Source organism: Syngnathus floridae, chromosome 2 (assembly GCF_059516105.1).
Source record: "Syngnathus floridae isolate MCC-2025c chromosome 2, RoL_Sflo_1.0, whole genome shotgun sequence".
Taxonomy (NCBI): Eukaryota; Metazoa; Chordata; class Actinopteri; order Syngnathiformes; family Syngnathidae; genus Syngnathus; species Syngnathus floridae.
In genome coordinates this window covers 2794675-2812357 of record NC_142414.1, presented here as the reverse complement: position 1 = coordinate 2812357, position 17683 = coordinate 2794675, and the positions used below count along the sequence as shown (strand labels likewise).

Here is a 17683-nt window from a genome sequence, read left to right as displayed (position 1 = left end):
ACAGTAACATACGGGGCAGCACAAAGACCCCACTTTGGACAATCTGACCACATCTCACTGTTTCTGTACCCAGCATACCGACAGAAACTAAAACAAACAAACTCCACCACCACACAAATCAAACTATGAACACCAGAGGCTGAGTGCATCCTGCAGGACTGCTTTGCTCAAACAGACTGGGATGTGTTTAAAGCTTCTGCCACAATGGAGGACTCCTCAGTCAGCATCCAGGACTATTCTGACTACGTGACCGGGTACATTAACATGTGTTGATAACATCGTGCCCACTCTTCAGGTGAGGAAGTTCCCCAACCAGAAGCCCTGGATAAACAGCCAGGTACGTCACATGTTGCGTGCTCCTTCTCTCACATTCAGATCAGGCGATGAGGCAGCGTACAAAACTGCGAAGTACGGACTGAGAAAGGCCATCACAGCTGCCAAGAAGCAGTACAGAGATAAGCTGGACGGCTTCTATTCCACTGCTGACCCCGGGCGGATGTGGCAGGGCCTCCAGCGCATCACAGACTACAGGACCTCCACCAGCACCATCGGCCACACAGCCTACCGGATGACCTCAACAACTTCTACACCCGCTTTGAGACCTCCAACCTCAACACAGAGAGGCACACACACACCCGGCCCACCCGACCCCAGACCTCCCCCCCACCAACAGTTTCATCAGGCCAGGTATGCAGAACCCTGAGGAAGATCAACCCCCGCAAAGCAGCAGGACCAGACAACATTCCTGGGCGGGCCCTCAGTGCATGCGCCAACGAGCTGGCAAATGTTCTCACCTCCATCTTCAACCTTTCACTCAGCCAGAGCATCGTCCCCACCTGTTTCAAATCCATAACCATCGTCCCCCTCCCCAAAAAGAGCCCGCCCACCTGTCTGGATGACTACAGGCCAGTAACACTCACCCCTGTCACCATGAAGCGCTTTGAAAGAACTTGCTGGCCCACATCCAGAGCAGCATACCGGACTCCCCGGACCCCCTGCAGTATGCCTATAGGCCCAAAAGGTCCACCTAAGACGCCATTGCTGCTGCTCTTCATTACTGTCACTCCCACCTTGAAAATAAGGATGCGTATGTAAGGATGCTCTTTGATGACTGCAGTTCTGCTTTCAACATGGTCATCCCCCACAAACTCATCCATAAACTGTCCACACGGTCTTCACCCCAACCTCTGTGACTGGCTCCTGGATTTTCTGACTGGCAGGCCTCAGTCTGTCAGGATTGGAAACAGGACTTCAGCCAGTATCATCACCAACATTGGTACCCCACAGGGATGCGTGCTCAGCCCCATCCTCTCCACCCTGTTCACCCATGACTGCGTTGCCTCCCACAAAGACAACATCTTCCTGAAGTTCTCAGACGACACCGCAGTGATTGGTCGCATCACTGGCAGAGACGAGGCGGGCTACAGGAGGGAGGTGGACAGCCTAGTGTCATGGTGTGAAGAAAACAACCTCACCCTCAACTCGGACAAAACGAAGGAGATGATAATGGACGTGAGGAAGAAAAGGGGCCTCACCAGCCACTTTTCATTCGACAGCTTGACACCACACAGCTGGTCAAAAAGGCTCAACAGCGGCTGTATTTCCTGAGGAGGCTGAGGAAGTTTGGAATGTCCCCCAAGATCCTCAGCAACTTCTACAGTTGCTGCATCCAGAGCATCATGACTGTTAGGGTTTTCCAGGTTATCTTTATCATAGGATTATGTTGGAATGCAACAGGTAATAAATACCTTACATTGTCCTCCTTATCACAAGGTCGTAAAACATCCCCTGACATGTTTAGACTAGAGGACAAGGGCTTTCTACTCAGCCTCCTCATCCCCCCACTCTGTTTCTCTTAATAAATATCCTCTTGCAGGAAGGAGGGTTCAGACCTCCATTCGAACATCGCTGCACGCACAGCGACGAATGGACTCTGCACCTGCAGGTGTCTAAAAGGACTTACTTGTCTCCCGTGTGGTTCTTGCAAAATAAGTTGGAGTGAGCAAATCTCTAACAATGACCAGCTGCATCTCCGTGTGGTATGGCAGCTGTACTGCTCCGGACCATAAGCGACTGCAGAGAGTGGTGAGGGCGGCAGGGAAAATCAACCGGACTCCGCTGCCCTCTCTGGAGAGTATCCACCACCGTAGGGTCCACAGGAGAGCGGCTTCCATCCTTAAAGACCCCACCCACCCTCAACATGGCCTGTTCACTCTTCTCCCCTCAGGCCGGAAGTACAGAAGTGTAGGATGTAAAACCTCCCGTTTCAAGAACTCTTTCTTCCCCACGGCCATTGGACTCTTAAACAGCTGACCAGATCACTACCTCAGTCACTGATCTGCACTTTATACTGCACATTGTTTACACTTTGTTTTGCACTGCATTCTCCCCTGTTTAACAGTACATCACTATAACTCTCACTTGTTTTGCACTGCATTCGCCCCTGTTTAATAGTACATTCACTATAACTCTCACAACGGTTGCACAATGCCATTTTTGCACTAGCCCATATTGCACATCCCTCACCTTAGTAGTTGTATATACTGTGTATATATTGTGGTTTTTGTACTTTGTGTTTTTTTCTTCTTTTAATCTTCTTTTAATCTTCCTTACCGTGTCTGGCACTTTAACGGACAGCGAAAGAATTTCATTGTACAAAGAAAAAGTGCTTTCCTTTTGTACAGATGACAATAAATGCTTTGAATCTTGAATCCTGAATTTAAATGAGTATTCTAGCTGAAAACGTCTGTTTTTTAATGCAATAGCTACATAGTTGCATAAAGGGCCATTGTCAGCAAGCATACCTCCAATATTGTAATGGTCCAATGTGTTTGCTATTTTGTTAGAAGGCTAATAAATGATTAGAAAATCCTTGAAAACCCTTGTGCAAATATGTTAGTTTTCATGGAAAATACAAAACACTGTAAAAAAATTCCTGTAAACTTTACAGTAATTAACTGGCAGCAATTAACCAGCAACTTATTGTAAAAACATTTTACAGTGATTAACTGGCAGCAATTAACCAGTAACGTATTGTAAAAATATTTTACAGTAATTAACTGGCAGCAATTAACCAGTAACTTACTGTAAAAACATTTTACAGTAATTAACTGGCAGCAATTAACCAGTACCTTACTGTAAATACATATTACAGTAGATGTACTTTACAGTATTGGTGTATTTACTGTAAAGCAAAAAACAGTTAAATACTGTGGTCTTGGTTGTATATAAAGTATTAGGTAGTTTAACTGTATGCTACATAACAGTTAAATACTGTGATGTCAGTTGCATTTACAGTATTAGTTGTTTAACTGCAGAATGAATATCAATGAAATACTGCGATTTCAGTTGCGTTTACATTACTGGTTTATTTACAGTACAAACAAATGAAGTGGTCATTACAACATACAACATACAATGTAACATACAATACATACAACAGTATTGTATATGGCAATGCAGTACAATTAACAGTAGGTAATCATTGTAAATTAAGTTTCTCACTGTACAATTTAAATGCTGAATCAGTGATTTAATATTAATCATTAATAGAATGACCCATATTCTAAAATATTTCAATTAACTACAGACAAAAAATGTGTTAACAGGATTATGTATTTTTTGGTGAACAGAAACATAAAGCACATTACCAAACCTTTTAGAGAAAACTTCCTTGGGCTTGGACAAAACAGGAGCCCTGAAATTAAACTAAAATTAAAACACATTAAGAATTATGATGGTGATGTCGGTGTCATGTTAAGATACTTGTTCCTGATAGGAAGTGTGTCACTGGCTGCAGGAACACTCATGCAATTAGCAAGGTTGGAGTTATAAGTGGGATGTAACGATTACTCGTGAGACGGTTAAAAATCGATTGGAATATGTCGCAAGTTAAATCGGAGAAAAAAAAACTCAAACTGGAACGACGTAAATGTGAAATGTTGAATGTGCCATTAAGAATGAATGGGGGGAAAAACCAACCACATGAGTTAACATAACTATTTGAGATGACTTCTTTAAATAAACCATCTTGAAATTTCAATGCAAAAGTTATTATCTGAACCTCACCTGTACCTAGTCAGTTAGCCAATCGAACTCCATGAAGTCCGTGATGAAGGAGATCACATGGGGGTTCATGTATGAAGTCTTCCAGCTCATCTGCTCCTTGGCACTGCACTTGGTGGAGTCAGGATTAGTTCTGACCAAAAACCTATGTAATGAGTATAGGAGTTAGAGGTTGAGACATTATGTACATGTCAACGAGTAATCAATTAGCAAATCACAACTGTGATTGCGAGGGGATTAATTAAAAGAATCAATAAAAATAAATAGTTTTAATTAAATAAATAAAATATTGCAGTATTTTATACTTGCATTACATTTATTTTATTATTAAGGGGTGATAATACTGCCTGAATAACACTTATAGAAGAGAGATATAGAAAATGCCAGTGGGAATAAAGTTAGGTATATAATTTCATCAGTTAATACCTCTGAATAAACTCCAATGTTGTGCAGGCTTCCACCTGATACTCTAGGTTGAAAACATAGTAACAGGCGAAGAGAGTGGCCAAGGCAGTGGTGAAGTCAGCCAGGTGAGCAGCAGGTGGGATTATGACCCTCCCTTCGATCGACAGCATCCACTTTTTTGCAGTCAGGATTGTCTCCTTAAAGTCAGACATTACAAAAATCATATTTCACAGCAATCCATTTTATAAATGATCTGCTTCAGATGAATGACTGTAAAAACAGGGCAGGGAGTATACATATCTTCCTAGCAGTACATAAAACAGATAAAAGGAGCAGATATAGTAACTGAGTTGGTGAAAGATGAACAAAAAGTGACACATGTATAGCAAGCAAGCTGAAATAGCAGCAATGACAAACGAGTTGGCTACTAGGGATGAGTGAGTACACCATTATCTGTATCTGTTCAATCAACTAGATTATCAACATCCATACTCTGAATGGGGCTTAACCCGGAAGTGGGTGTGGTTCAACCCAGAAATAGGCTGACCCTGCCCCACAAGTTGTCTTTTTTGCTGGAAATGTATACGAGTTGATCGAGCTGACATAAAGCTACAACCTTCAACAGTGGAAGCCAAGTCAACTCCATCAATTTGCCTTTCAAGTCCTGGTTTAGCTGTCCTCTTGTGAGAGCGGTACATGTGAACTTGAAGGGCGCCACGTGTGTAAAAAGTGGCAAAGCATTCTGCTACCCCACATGGAAATCTGAAGTTAGCTAAATTTCTGTGAATCCTCAAATGACGAACAAATGCAGGGATTGAAGCTGTGGTGAAATTACAGTACTTGCATGAGTAATTCATTTTGATGGGAAGCAAACTGATTACTTTTTGTGTATTACTATTCTATTTTATTACTTTTAGTGATAGTAGGCCTACTTACCGAGTTTCTGGACGTCGTGACGTGTGCTTGGTGGTAGAGCCGCCAGGAGGAAAACCAACACGGAGGCAGAAGGTGGAGGAAAAAAAACAGGCGGGAAAATAATCTTCTCCCGAGGGCAGCAGAAAAATAAATACCGTATTTGCCCGTGTATAAGTCGACTCGGTGTATAAGTCGACCCCCTAAAATTCGACAGAAATTTACGATTTTATGATATATCCTTTGTATAAGTCGAGCTCAATTGTTGCATTATATTAAACTTCAGAAATATGCTAAATTTATTGACAAAATGTGTTCAAATTCGTGAGTTTGTAGCGAGCGATCTATACGCCATTTTAAATATTATTTACTTCATGACCCTGTGATATTACGCGCCGAGAGAGACTAACAACAATGAACACTCTTAGAAACTGGTTTATTTTTAGTTAAGAAACAACAAATTATAATTATAAAGTGATTGCCGGTACATTGAGTTCAAAATTCGTCTTCATCGTCGCTATTTCCGAAAAGCGTTTGGCGAATATTTTCTAAGTGCCAACGGCTCTTGCGCCATAAAGAGTCCGCCTCGGCTGGTTCCCCATGTCGGCCAGAACAAGTGAAAATTCGGCCTCTTCCCCTGGAAATCTGGCCAAGTTTGGCGAATAATTTCTAAGTGCCAACGACTCAACCGCCGTAAAGTGTCCGCCTCGGCTGGTTCCCCATGTCGGCCACCACAAGTGAAAATTCGGCCTCTTCCCCTGGAAGTCTGGCCAAGTTTGGCAAATATTTTCAAAGTGCGAACGACTCAACCGCCGTAAAGTGTCCGCCTCGGCTGGTTCCCCGTGTAGGCCACCACAAGTGAAAATTCGGCCTCTTCCCCTGGAAGTCCGGCCAAGTTTGGCGAATATTTTCTAAGTGCCAACGACTCAACCGTCGTAAAGTGTCCGCCTCGGCTGGTTCCCCATGTCGGCCACCACAAGTGAAAATTCGGCCTCTTCCCCTGGAAGTCTGGCCAAGTTTGGCAAATATTTTCAAAGTGCGAACGACTCAACCGCCGTAAAGTGTCCGCCTCGGCTGGTTCCCCGTGTCGGCCCCCACAAGTGAAAATTCGGCCTCTTCCCCTGGAAGTCCGGCCAAGTTTGGCGAATATTTTCTAAGTGCCAACAACTCAACCGCCGTAAAGTGTCCGCCTCGGCTGGTTCCCCGTGTCGGCCACCACAAGTGAAAATTCGGCCTCTTCCCCTGGAAGTCCGGCCAAGTTTGGCGAATATTTTCTAAGTGCCATTGACTCAACCGCCGTAAAGTGTCCGCCTCAGCTGGTTCCTCCGGTCGGCCAGAACAAGTGAAAATTCTGCCTCTTCCCCTGGAAGTCCGGCCAAGTTTTCTGGGTGCCAACGACATTCATTTAGACATGGCGATTGAATGTTTACGTACCGGTAGTTATTGTCATTGCTTGACGCGTGATGACTCGCACATTCGCTCAATACCCAGTACTTCCCCCTAGCAGTCATCGTCGCTGCCTGGCTTTCGATGTCCGTTATTGAGGTGAGAATATTTGAAATTGTTGCTGAGGATTCGTGTTAATGCGACGACCGCTTTAGAATGATTCAGTTTCTCGCTGTTTGATGAGCCTGACGGACGCATACCCACGCACAATGAGATTTTCAAAGTCAAAGTCAAAGTCAGCTTTATTGTCAATTTCTCCACATGCCAAAGACACACAAAGAAACCGAAATTTTGTTCCCCCCTATCCCACGGTGACAAGACATGGCTCACAACAGACAAACAAGTAAACAAGTATAACAAAAGCGTGCTGAATAAATAATGAATAAATAACACAACAAATAAATAAATAAATAAATAAGAGGAGCAAAAAAAAGGAGCAAGTGCGCGTACAGCAGACATTCCCGAAAATAGCGCAACAGTGCCGCACGTTACGCAGAAGGGGGTAGCGAGTTCAGGGCCCTAACAGCCTGGAGAAAGAAGCTGTTGGCGAGTCTGGTGGTGCGGGAGCGCAGGCTCCTGTACCTCTTCCCAGAGGGCAGAAGGTCAAACAAAGAGTGAGGCGGGTGACTCACATCTCTGGCAATCGAGGTTGCCTTGCGGGCGAGATGGGAGGTGTAAATGTCCTTCAGGGAGGGGAGCGAAGCACCAATAATCTTACCAGCCGTATTCACTATGCGCTGCAGGGCCTTCAAGTTCTGTTCAGTGCAGTTACCACCCCAGACAGCGATGCAACTGGTGAGGACGCTCTCAATGGTGCCACGGTAGAATGTAGACAGGACTGCCTGAGGAGTACATGCACGTCTGAGCTTCCGCAGGAAGTACAGGCGGCGCTGAGCTTTCTTTGCCAGTGACGAGGTGTTTGCGGACCAGGAGAGGTCCTCACTGATGTGCATACCCAGGAACTTGGTGCAGCTCACCCTCTCCACCACAGCACCGTTGATGATCAGCGGCAGGTGTGTTGTGTGACCCTTCCGGAAGTCAACAACGATTTCCTTGGTCTTATTGACGTTCAGCAGGAGGTTGTTGTCCCTGCACCACGTGGTCAGAAGGTCAACTTCCGACCTGTACCGAGTCTCGTCGCCCTTCGTGATGAGACCCACCAGAGTCGTGTCGTCAGCAAACTTCACTATGCGGTTGTCGCAGTAGGTCGCAGTGCAGTCATGCGTCAGCAGGGTGAAGAGCAATGGACTGAGCACGCAGCCCTGGGGGGCCCCCGTGCTCAGCGTGATGCTGGCGGAGAACTTGTCGCCAACACGCACCACCTGAGGCCTCTGACAGAGGAAGTCCAGTAGCCAGTTGCAGAGGGAGGTACTGAGGCCCAGCTCGTCGAGTTTGCAGATGAGTCGCTGCGGCACAATGGTGTTGAAGGCAGAGCTGAAGTCCACAAACAGCAACCTCACCTATGAGTCCTTTCTCTCCAGGTGGGTGAGGGCCGAGTGTAGGGCAGAGCAGATGACATCCTCAGAGGACCGCTTGGCACGGTACGCAAACTGGAAAGGGTCAATGGTGGGGGGAGAACGGACTTGATGTGCTCCATGACCAGCCGCTCAAAGCACTTCATGATGATGGGCGTCAGTGCCACGGGGCGGTAGTCATTGAAGCAGGACGGTGCAGGTTTCTTCGGCACAGGAACGATGGTGGCAGCCTTGAAACACGAGGGGACGATGGCCTGCTGCAGGGAAACGTTAAAGATGTCCGTGAAGACACCCGACAGCTCCCCAGCGCAGTCCTTCGGCGCTCGACCCGGGATGTTGTCAGGGCCCGCCTCCTTACGGGTGTCAATAGCGGCAAGCGCCCTCCTCACACCGTCGGCAGAGAGGCGCAGGGGCTGCTCGTGTGGGGGGGGGGGGGGGGGGTGGTCTTCAGCGGGCAAGTGCTGTTCTGGGCGTCGAAGCGAGCAAAGAAGCGGTTCAGATCGTTCAGCAGACGGACGTCGCCCTCACAGCTCCTCGGCGCGGGCTTGTAGTCCGTGATGGTCTGAATGCCCCGCCAAAGGCTACGTGCGTCCTTGCTGTCCTTGAAGTGGGTGGACACCTTGCACGAGAACGCCTTCTTCGCTTCTTTGATGCCTCGGGACAGGTCGGCTCTCGCTCTCCTCAAGCCAGCCTCATCCCCCGCTCTGAAAGCCTTGTCCCTGGCCCTCAACAGTCTGAGGACAGCCCCCGTCAGCCACGGCTTCCAGTTCGCGCGAGTGACGACGGATTTCGAGCAAGTCACATCATCTATGCACTTCGTGATGTAAGAGGTAACAGAGTCAGTATACTCCTCTATGCCCGTCCAATCGTTGTAGGTGGCTGCCTGCTTAAACAAGTCCCAGTCAGTGGTGTCGAAGCAGTCACGAAGTGCATCGGAGGCACCCTCAGGCCACACCCGAACCCGCCTCCGAACCGGCCTGGATGCCTTTACCAATTGTCTGTATGCGGGCAAAAGATGCATGAGAAACGGCCTTGGTTACCATCACATTTGAAGCGATGAATACGAAGTTAAATTTTATGACTCTGTGTATAAGTCGAGGTCGATTTTTTCGGTCGATTTTGGATCGAAAGAGGTCGACTAATACACCGGCAAATACGGTAATAACGACACAGTAACGACCATCGTACTGTCGCTGCTAGTGCTTCAGTAAATTTAAAAAAAAGAGAGAATCTGGTCAGTTAAAGAAAAACAGCGCTCTCTCGGAGCCGTTTTCGCTGCCAAACTGAAACAAATGAACACAGACGACGCAAACACATAGAAACAAAACAAAAAACACACAGCACAAAACAAAGCCTTGTGTAAGAAATGTTGTTGTGGGAGCCAGAGGTGCAATCGCTGTGATCGCGATTTTACCCGTTTACTTTGACGTGATTGGCCATTCGAAGCAAGACCGTTGAACTTTCTTGATCCTCATTGGATAAATCACGTCACCCCATGTCAGCCCGTGTCCGCCAGTGAAAAAGAAAAGGGAAAAAACTTAATGTTGGGAATAAAAAAATGCCATGGTAAGTCATTATGAGTTAAAACTCATAATGATTATGTGATAATTATATGATAATCATTGATTTTATTATGAGATATTTTATATCTAATATGTATCTGTATACATATATATATGTATACATACATATATATATATATATATATATATATATATATATATATATATATATACGAGGTGTAACTGTAACAATTACAGCATTCTACTGTAATAATCATACACAGTAAGGTTACTGTGTTTAATACAGTAAGTAACTGTAGATTTCACAGCCATTTTTAACAGTGAATCGTATGTTGGGGTCTGATGACCGTCCTGTGCCCATTCTCTTGTGCCCAGGATTCTTGTAGGCCGCGACTCACAAAGACTCTTAAAATAATAATAATAATAATTATCTCTCAAAACCTGAACATTCGAACACTGGAAAAAGACCTTCATAATCTTTCAGACTCTCAATTACTCTCAAAATTCTGATCACTGACACTTCAACATACTATGCATTGCTGCTGCTGTATACAATCTGGGATGTCACTATTGTTTTTTTTATGGATAACAAAAGAAAAAGATACTCCAAGTTGTTATGATCAGTTAACACCAGGGTGGTGGTCCCCTCGAGCCATTGCCACCAACCCAATGTAATGTCAATTCTAATAGTTCCTTTCAGCAAGACACAGCCGTCCGAGAAGAAGGTGCACGGGCGGGGTCTCTCGTGCCTCACTGCTCGTTGAGAGAGGACCACCCCCACCGCCACGCCAGAGGTCTCCACCTCAACCACGAACTGTTGTTCTGGGTCGGGCATCTGGAGATTGGGGGCAGAGGTGAAGTGTACCTTCAAGGTTCCAGATGAATGAAGCGGAGGCACTGGTGAGGGCGGTGAGAGAGGCTGCCACCATACTGTAGTCTTGGATGAACTTGCGCTAAAAGTTGCAGTTTCTTGCGGCTGTCTGGCTTGGGCCAGGTCGTGACGGCCGCCAGCTTGCCAGGGTCCATGCTGATGCAACCTAATGTAGCCCAGGAAGGAAACCGTGCCGGCATGGAACTTGCATTTCTCAGCCTTGACATGGAGGGAGTTCTTCTGGAGGCGGTGCAGAACAGACTGGACATGGGTAAGATGTTCAGACAGGGTCAGGCAGGGTAAAAATTCAGAATGTCGTCCAGATGGTGGCGCGTGCACACTGACCTTCTGACCACGTGGTGCAGGGACAACAACCTCCTGCTGAACGTCAATAAGACCAAGGGAATCGTTGTTGACTTCCGGAAGGGTCACACAACACACCTGCCGCTGATCATCGACGGTGCTGTGGTGGAGAGGGTGAGCTGCACCAAGTTCCTGGGGGTGCACATCAGTGAGGACCTCTCCTGGTCCGCAAACACCGCATCACTGGGAAAGAAAGCTCAGCGCCGCCTGTACTTCCTGCGGAAGCTCAGGCGTGCATGTGCTCCTCAGGCAGTCCTGGCTACATTCTACCGTGGCACCATTGAGAGCGTCCTCACCAGTTGCATTGCTGTCTGGGGTGGTAACTGCACTGATCAGAACTTGAAGGCCCTGCAGCGCATAGTGAATATGGCTGTTAAGATTATTGGTGCTTCGCTCCCCTCCCTGAAGGACATTTACACCTCCCATCTCGCCCGCAAGGCAACCTCGATTGCCAGAGATGTGAGTCACCCGGCTCACTTTTTGTTTGACCTTCTGCCCTCTGGGAAGAGGTACAGGAGCCTGCGCTCCCGCACCACCAGACTCGCCAACAGCTTCTTTCTCCAGGCTGTTAGGGCCCTGAACTCGCTACCCCCTTCTGCGTAGCGTGCGGCACTGATGCGCTATTTTCTGGAATGTCTGCTTTACGCTCACTTGCTCCTTTTTGCTCCTCTTATTTGTTTATTTTTTGTGTTATTTATTCATTATTTATTCAGCACGCTGTTGGTTACTTGTTTACTTGATTGTCTATTGTGGGCCATGTCTTGTCACCGTGGGATAGGGGGGAACGAAATTTCGGTTTCTTTGTGTGTCTTTGGCATGTGGAGAAATTGACAATAAAGCTGACTTTGACTTTGACTTTGAGATCGACAAATACAAAATCATTCAACATGTCACGGAGATTGTCGCTGACGGCAGGCAGGCGAGCGGGCGGGGTCAGGCAGGCAGGCAGGCAGGCAGGCAGGCAGGCTGGCAGGCAGGCAGGCAAGCAAGCAAGCAGGCAGGCAAGCAGGCAGGCAGAAGTCTGTATATTTATTTAGGAGCCTGCACATTCTTTTCCTTTTTCACCAAACCTTCTTATACTTGTTTTGGAGACTGGACATTCTTATATTTTCTCAATTAAAAATAAAGCGTCACCGAGGAACGCTCGTCTCATTTTTCCAAAGACATTTGCCTCTCCCTCTGTTGTTCTCATCCTCAGACTGAAATGAAAGTTGGAGCGTTTTTCAAACGTGCCGTTTGTTTGCTAATTCAGAGCACGTGAATAAGCGCCGGTGGGCGCTTGAGGTGCATCACCGGTGCGTCAGGCATGGAAACAGTCCAAGCAATTGGCTGCGTTGGAAAATTATAGTTGCGGAGCGCGCTATACCTCTTAGAACACGCGGACTCACACGGACACCACTTTGATGCACGTGGTGTGAAAGGCGCTAATGGAAAGCGCAAGGACGTATTAAGCTTAAAAAAGAGAAGAGCATTGCGTCACGTAGTGCCCCACTGCGGTCGTCAAGGCGACGCGATGTCAACAGGGAAGGTCTATTGAAAGCAGCTAAACAAATCAAGCAAGAGACACGACGGTAAGTTTTAGTTCATGTATGTGTGTGTGTACATTTTCAACTGTTGCATCGTAATATAGATAATTGTTTGTATGTTTTAAAGTTCTGACAGCCAGTTATATCACCGTAAAAAATAGTTTTAGAACAGTTTTGGGGTGTAAATATTGTATATCATGAGGTATCCTGTCAAATGACAGCCAGTATTAGATTCTGCATCTATATAAAGATAAAATATCAAAGTCAATTTTGACTGGCACTATTGTTTCTTTTATTATTTTGCACGGGTTCAGGCAGTGTTTCCCAACCTTCTTTCATCCACGGCACACCTTTTCATTGGAAAAAATCTCGAGGCACACCACCAACAAAAATCTGTTAGGTGTTACACCAGGACTACAGGACTGTCTCAGAAAATTTGAATATTGTGATAAAGTTCTTTATTTTCTGAAATGCAATTAAAAAAACAAAAATGTTATACACTCTGGACTCATTACAAATCAACTGAAATATTGCAAGCCTTTTATTATTTTAATATTGCTGATTATGGCTTACAGCTTAAGAAAACTCCTATCTCAAAATATTTGAATATTTCCTCAGACCAAGTAAAAAAAAGTATTTACAACAGCAAAACAAAATCAAACGTTTGAAAATGTCCCTTAATGCACTCAGTATTTGGTTGGGAATCCTTTTGCACGGATTACTGCATCAATGCGGCGTGGCATGGAGACAATCAGCCTGTGGCATTGCTGAGGTGTTATGGATGCCCAGGATGCTTTAGCTCATTTGCATCGTTGGGTCTGGTGTCTTTCAGCTTCTTCTTCACAATACCCCACAAATTCTCTATGGGGTTGAGGTCAGGGGAATTGGCAGGCCAATCGAGGACAGTAATGCCATGGTCAGTACACCATTTACCGGTGGTTTTGGCACTGTGGGCAGGTGCCAGATCATGCTGGAAAATGAACTCATCATCTCCATAGAGCTTTTCAGCTTTCGGAAGCATGTAGTGCTCTAAAATGTCGTGGTACACAACCGCATTTACTCTGGACTTGATGAAACACAGTGGACCAACACCAGCAGCTGACATGGCTCCCCAAACCATCGCTGACTGTGGGAACTTCACACTTCACAGGCTCTGGCGCCTTGACTTCCAAATGAAATGCAAAACTTGCTTTCATCTGAAAAGAGGACTTTGGACCACTCTGCAACTGTCCAGTGCTTCTTTTCCACAGCCCAAGTCAGACGCTTCTTCCATTGTCCTGAGTTCAGAAGTGGCTTGACCATGGGAATATGGCTATTGTAGCCCATTTACCGGACACGTTTGTGAACAGTGGCTTTTGATACCTGGACTCCAGCTTCAGTCCACTGTCTTTGAAGCTCCCCCAAATTTTGGAAGCGACTCTTCTTCACAATGCTGTTAAGGCTGCGGTCATCTCTCTTGGTTGTGCGGCGTTTCCCACCACATTTTCTCCCTTCCAACAGACTTTTTGTGGATGTGTTTTGAAACTGCACTCTGTGAACAGCTTGCTCTTTGAGAAATTTCTTTTTGTGTCTTACCCTCCTGATGGAGTGTGTCAATGATGGTCCTCTGGACAGCAGTCAGATCAGCAATCTTCCCCATACTTGTGATTTAGTTTACTGAACCAAGCTGAGTGTTTTTCAAGGCTCAGGAGTTAATTAGATGATTCAAGTGATTAGTTGAATACCCTACTAGTATACTTTTTCATGATATTCTAATATTTTGAGATAGGATATTTGAGTTTTCTTAAGCTGTATGCCATAATCAGCAATATTAAAATAATAAAAGGTTTGCAATATCTCAGTTGAGTTGTAATGAATCCAGAATGTACGACATTTTTGTTTTTTTAATTGCATTTCAGAAAATAAAGAACTTTATCACAATATTCAAAATTTCTGAGACAGTCCTGTTTATTAAAATTAGATATATTACGAGAGACATTGTGAACATGTTACATAAATAAATATATAATATATATATATATATATAAGTGACAGTTTATTCAAAAGAAGGTTTTAGACAGTGTAAACTATTGAAAGTGATTGTGATTTAAATCCAAAATAATCAACTTGACTTTGTTAACTGTTTTAGAGTAGCTTTATAAATATTGCAACATTAGGAACAAAGTCACGTTTAAAGACACTGCTATTCTGGCATGGCAGCTGAGTGGTGATCACAGTCACGGTGTCATGACTTGACTGTGTATTTTATGTTGGTGAAAATGAACAATCCAGGTTCTCCGGTTGAACTACATCCTGGGATTTCCATCAGTAGGCAAAAGCACCACGGTCGTCAGAGCGTCGCTGTTATCAAAAGCACACAGCAGCAAACTAAATATGTGCCGACCAACACAACATGAAATCTCAAGATTCTCTGATTAGCCACGCATGCGCGATTAGCAAGTAGATGACCGGGCCTTGCCCTAACTGACCAGTGGTTTGGCAATCCTATTTACAATGTGCTCCATAATTAATATTGGACAATTTCCCACGGCACAGCCGAATATCTCTCAAGGCGTGCCGCAGCACAGTGGTTGGGAAACACTGGGTTAAGGTTCTGAACTATTACAAACTAATATTTTGGCTTCACGAGGCAGACAGCTAATGTAGATAAACGTCAACAGAGTTTGGGCAATGCGGCCATTTTGGTGACGCTCTCGAAGGGAAAACAAGTCAAGCCCCAATAGACATAACCACACACTTTGAAGTGATGGAGACACTGGTGGAGTCCAGTTATGAGGAGCAAGCAGAAAATGAAGATGAGCAGGCCGGAGAAGCTGATGATGTCTTGGCTGTGTGTGATTTCCTGTAAGTGACCACTCACGTCCTGTCAGGTACAGGTACAGATTTTTCACCTCCCAAACCAAAACAGGGCCTGACCAATATATAGGGAAAATAGTTTATAAATCATTTTTACTATATGAAATAAAATGTGGGAGGCACGGTGGGGCACTGGTTAAGCATGTCCGCCTCTCAGTGCAGAGGTCGTGGGTTCGATTCTGGCTTTGGCCTTCCTGTGTGGCATTTGCATGTTCTAGCTGTGCCTGCATGGGTTTCCTCTCACATTCCAAAATCACATTCAATAGGCCGATTGACCACGCCAAATTGCCTGTGAGTGTGAATGGTTGTTTGTCTATATACTCGTGTTTAAAAGTTTGGGGTCACTTAGAAATAGCCTTACTTTTCATATAAAATCAACATTTTTCTTCAATCAGGTTAACATTAATCAATCAGGAACATTTTGTATACATTTTTAATGTGGCAAGTGACTATTCTAGCTGCAAACATCTGTTTTTTAATGCAATATAGGTGTATTAAGCCCCATTTCCAGTAACCATTCCTCCAGTGTTCTAATGGGCCATTGTGTTTGCCAATAGTGTTAGAAGGCTAATGGATGATCAAAGTCAAAATCTGCTTTATTGTCAATTTCTTCACGTCAAGACATACAAAGAGATCGAAATTGCGTTTCCTACTATCCCACGGTGACGAGACATATTACACATTCAAGTAAACAATACAAAAAGTAAAAATAAGAAGGCACATACAATGATAAGAAAACCCTTGAAAATCCTTGTTAGTTTTCATGGAAAATACTAAATTGTATGGGTGACTTTTGAACAATATGATTGGTTGGCAACCAATTCAGGGTGTTCCCTGCCTACTGCCCAAAGTCAGCTGCTCCAGCACGCCCGTGACTCTCGTGGAGAGCATATACCCGGAAAATGGATGGATGGATAAACACTAAAACAAATTAAATGCCTTTAAGGAATTAAAGATGTGTTTTAAATCTTTTTATCCTGAGTTCTCATGGGCTGCTTCAAAAGAGAAACCTGGAGAACATTCCGAAAGATTGGATGGATGGATGGATGGATGGATGGATGGATGGATGGATGGATGGATGGATGGATGGATGGATGGATGGATGGATGGAAATAAAATGAGAGGCGTAACTGGGCTCCACAAACTTCTGACGGGGGGGGTATTGCACCACCTTCCCTTGTGTAGGCACCGTCTCTAATCTTTGTCATGCCACGCATGCGTGCACACAAATACAAACACACACACACACGCAATAACATTCTTGTTGACTATGGTGTTTATGCAGCACATATTTGATTGTGTGTGTGACCTGTAATTCGAGTTGCAAGTGTCTCACAGGTCTAGTCCACCCCTTCCTGAGTCATATAGATGCAATTCCGTGGAGGAAGTCCGCCTGCTGGCCATTGCTGACAACTTCCAGCGTCAGTATAGCCTTTTGTGTCCCGAACGCAAATCTCTGCTGCTCTGCCCCATCAACGAATGTGGTGTCCAGGTAATATCTCATGGTCTGTTTTTTTTGTTGATTGATGTTAGGTTTGTAGCTGTCATGTTTCCCTTGTCTTGTTCATAAACATTGTACTCACTCTGTTAAATGTATTACTTATTCCATATTTGCACTACACACCTACTGCTAAAACTGCAATATGGTCATTTAGTAACTTCCCACAATCATTTCATTCTGTGTACAGTGCTACCTCTACTTATGAACTCATGTACTTACGAACTTTTCGAGATACGAACTGGTGCATCACTTATATAATAATTATTGAGCTCGACTTTTTCTGTCTTCTCGGGGGTATTTTTAGCAAGTTTAGAAAATTAGAACAGGCTCCCCCCTCCCCAAACAAAGTTACGAGGTTAAGAATAAAGTGACATTTATTTTTTGTTATACAGTGATCCCTCGCCACTTCATGCTTCCCTTTTCGCGAATGCGCAACTTCGCGGATTTACTATAAGTGATGGGAGAACTGTATTTAAATACACACTGATAGCGCGGGGTGTGCGTGCAATGTGCGTCACTGCAGACAAGCACGGGAAGCGCGGCAGCCAGCCTGTCACGAACGAGGCAGGACAACCATGTGCAACACGGACCGTTTATTTAGGAAATGTGAAAAGGGAAAAAGGGAGGCCAGCAGAGCAGGTGGTGCACGAGGCAACTGAAGAGCTGGTGTTGTGCTCGATTTGGTTCCCCCGTGAGATTTTGTTCCCCCTGCCGCGGGAGCGCGCACGCCTTGTTTGGAA

General features: G+C 45.1%; 1 protein-coding gene and 1 long non-coding RNA gene across 3 annotated transcripts in view; one reads left to right on the top strand and one right to left on the bottom strand.

Moving 5' to 3' along the window:
• Positions 1–3962: 3962 nt before the first annotated feature.
• LOC148401292 (uncharacterized) lies at positions 3963–5581 on the bottom strand. Its single transcript, XR_015857235.1, has 3 exons — positions 5407–5581; positions 4492–4667; positions 3963–4210 (listed from the first exon to the last, which is right to left on the bottom strand). It is a non-coding gene; the product is annotated as an uncharacterized LOC148401292 (long non-coding RNA).
• A 6901-nt stretch (positions 5582–12482) lies between these two features.
• The window catches only part of drc7 (dynein regulatory complex subunit 7), a 76889-nt gene continuing 71688 nt past the window's right edge, over positions 12483–17683 (top strand). Inside the window, exons 1-3 of one of the 2 annotated variants that reach the window (XM_088359792.1) lie at positions 12483–12631; positions 15247–15430; positions 16811–16934. In XM_088359792.1, the coding sequence (XP_088215918.1) occupies positions 15333–15430; positions 16811–16934 (222 nt within the window). In that variant the 5' untranslated portion in view covers positions 12483–12631; positions 15247–15332. Of the gene's footprint in view, positions 12632–15246; positions 15431–16780; positions 16935–17683 lie in introns of both variants that reach the window. The other variant, XM_088359783.1, reaches the window with a different exon arrangement.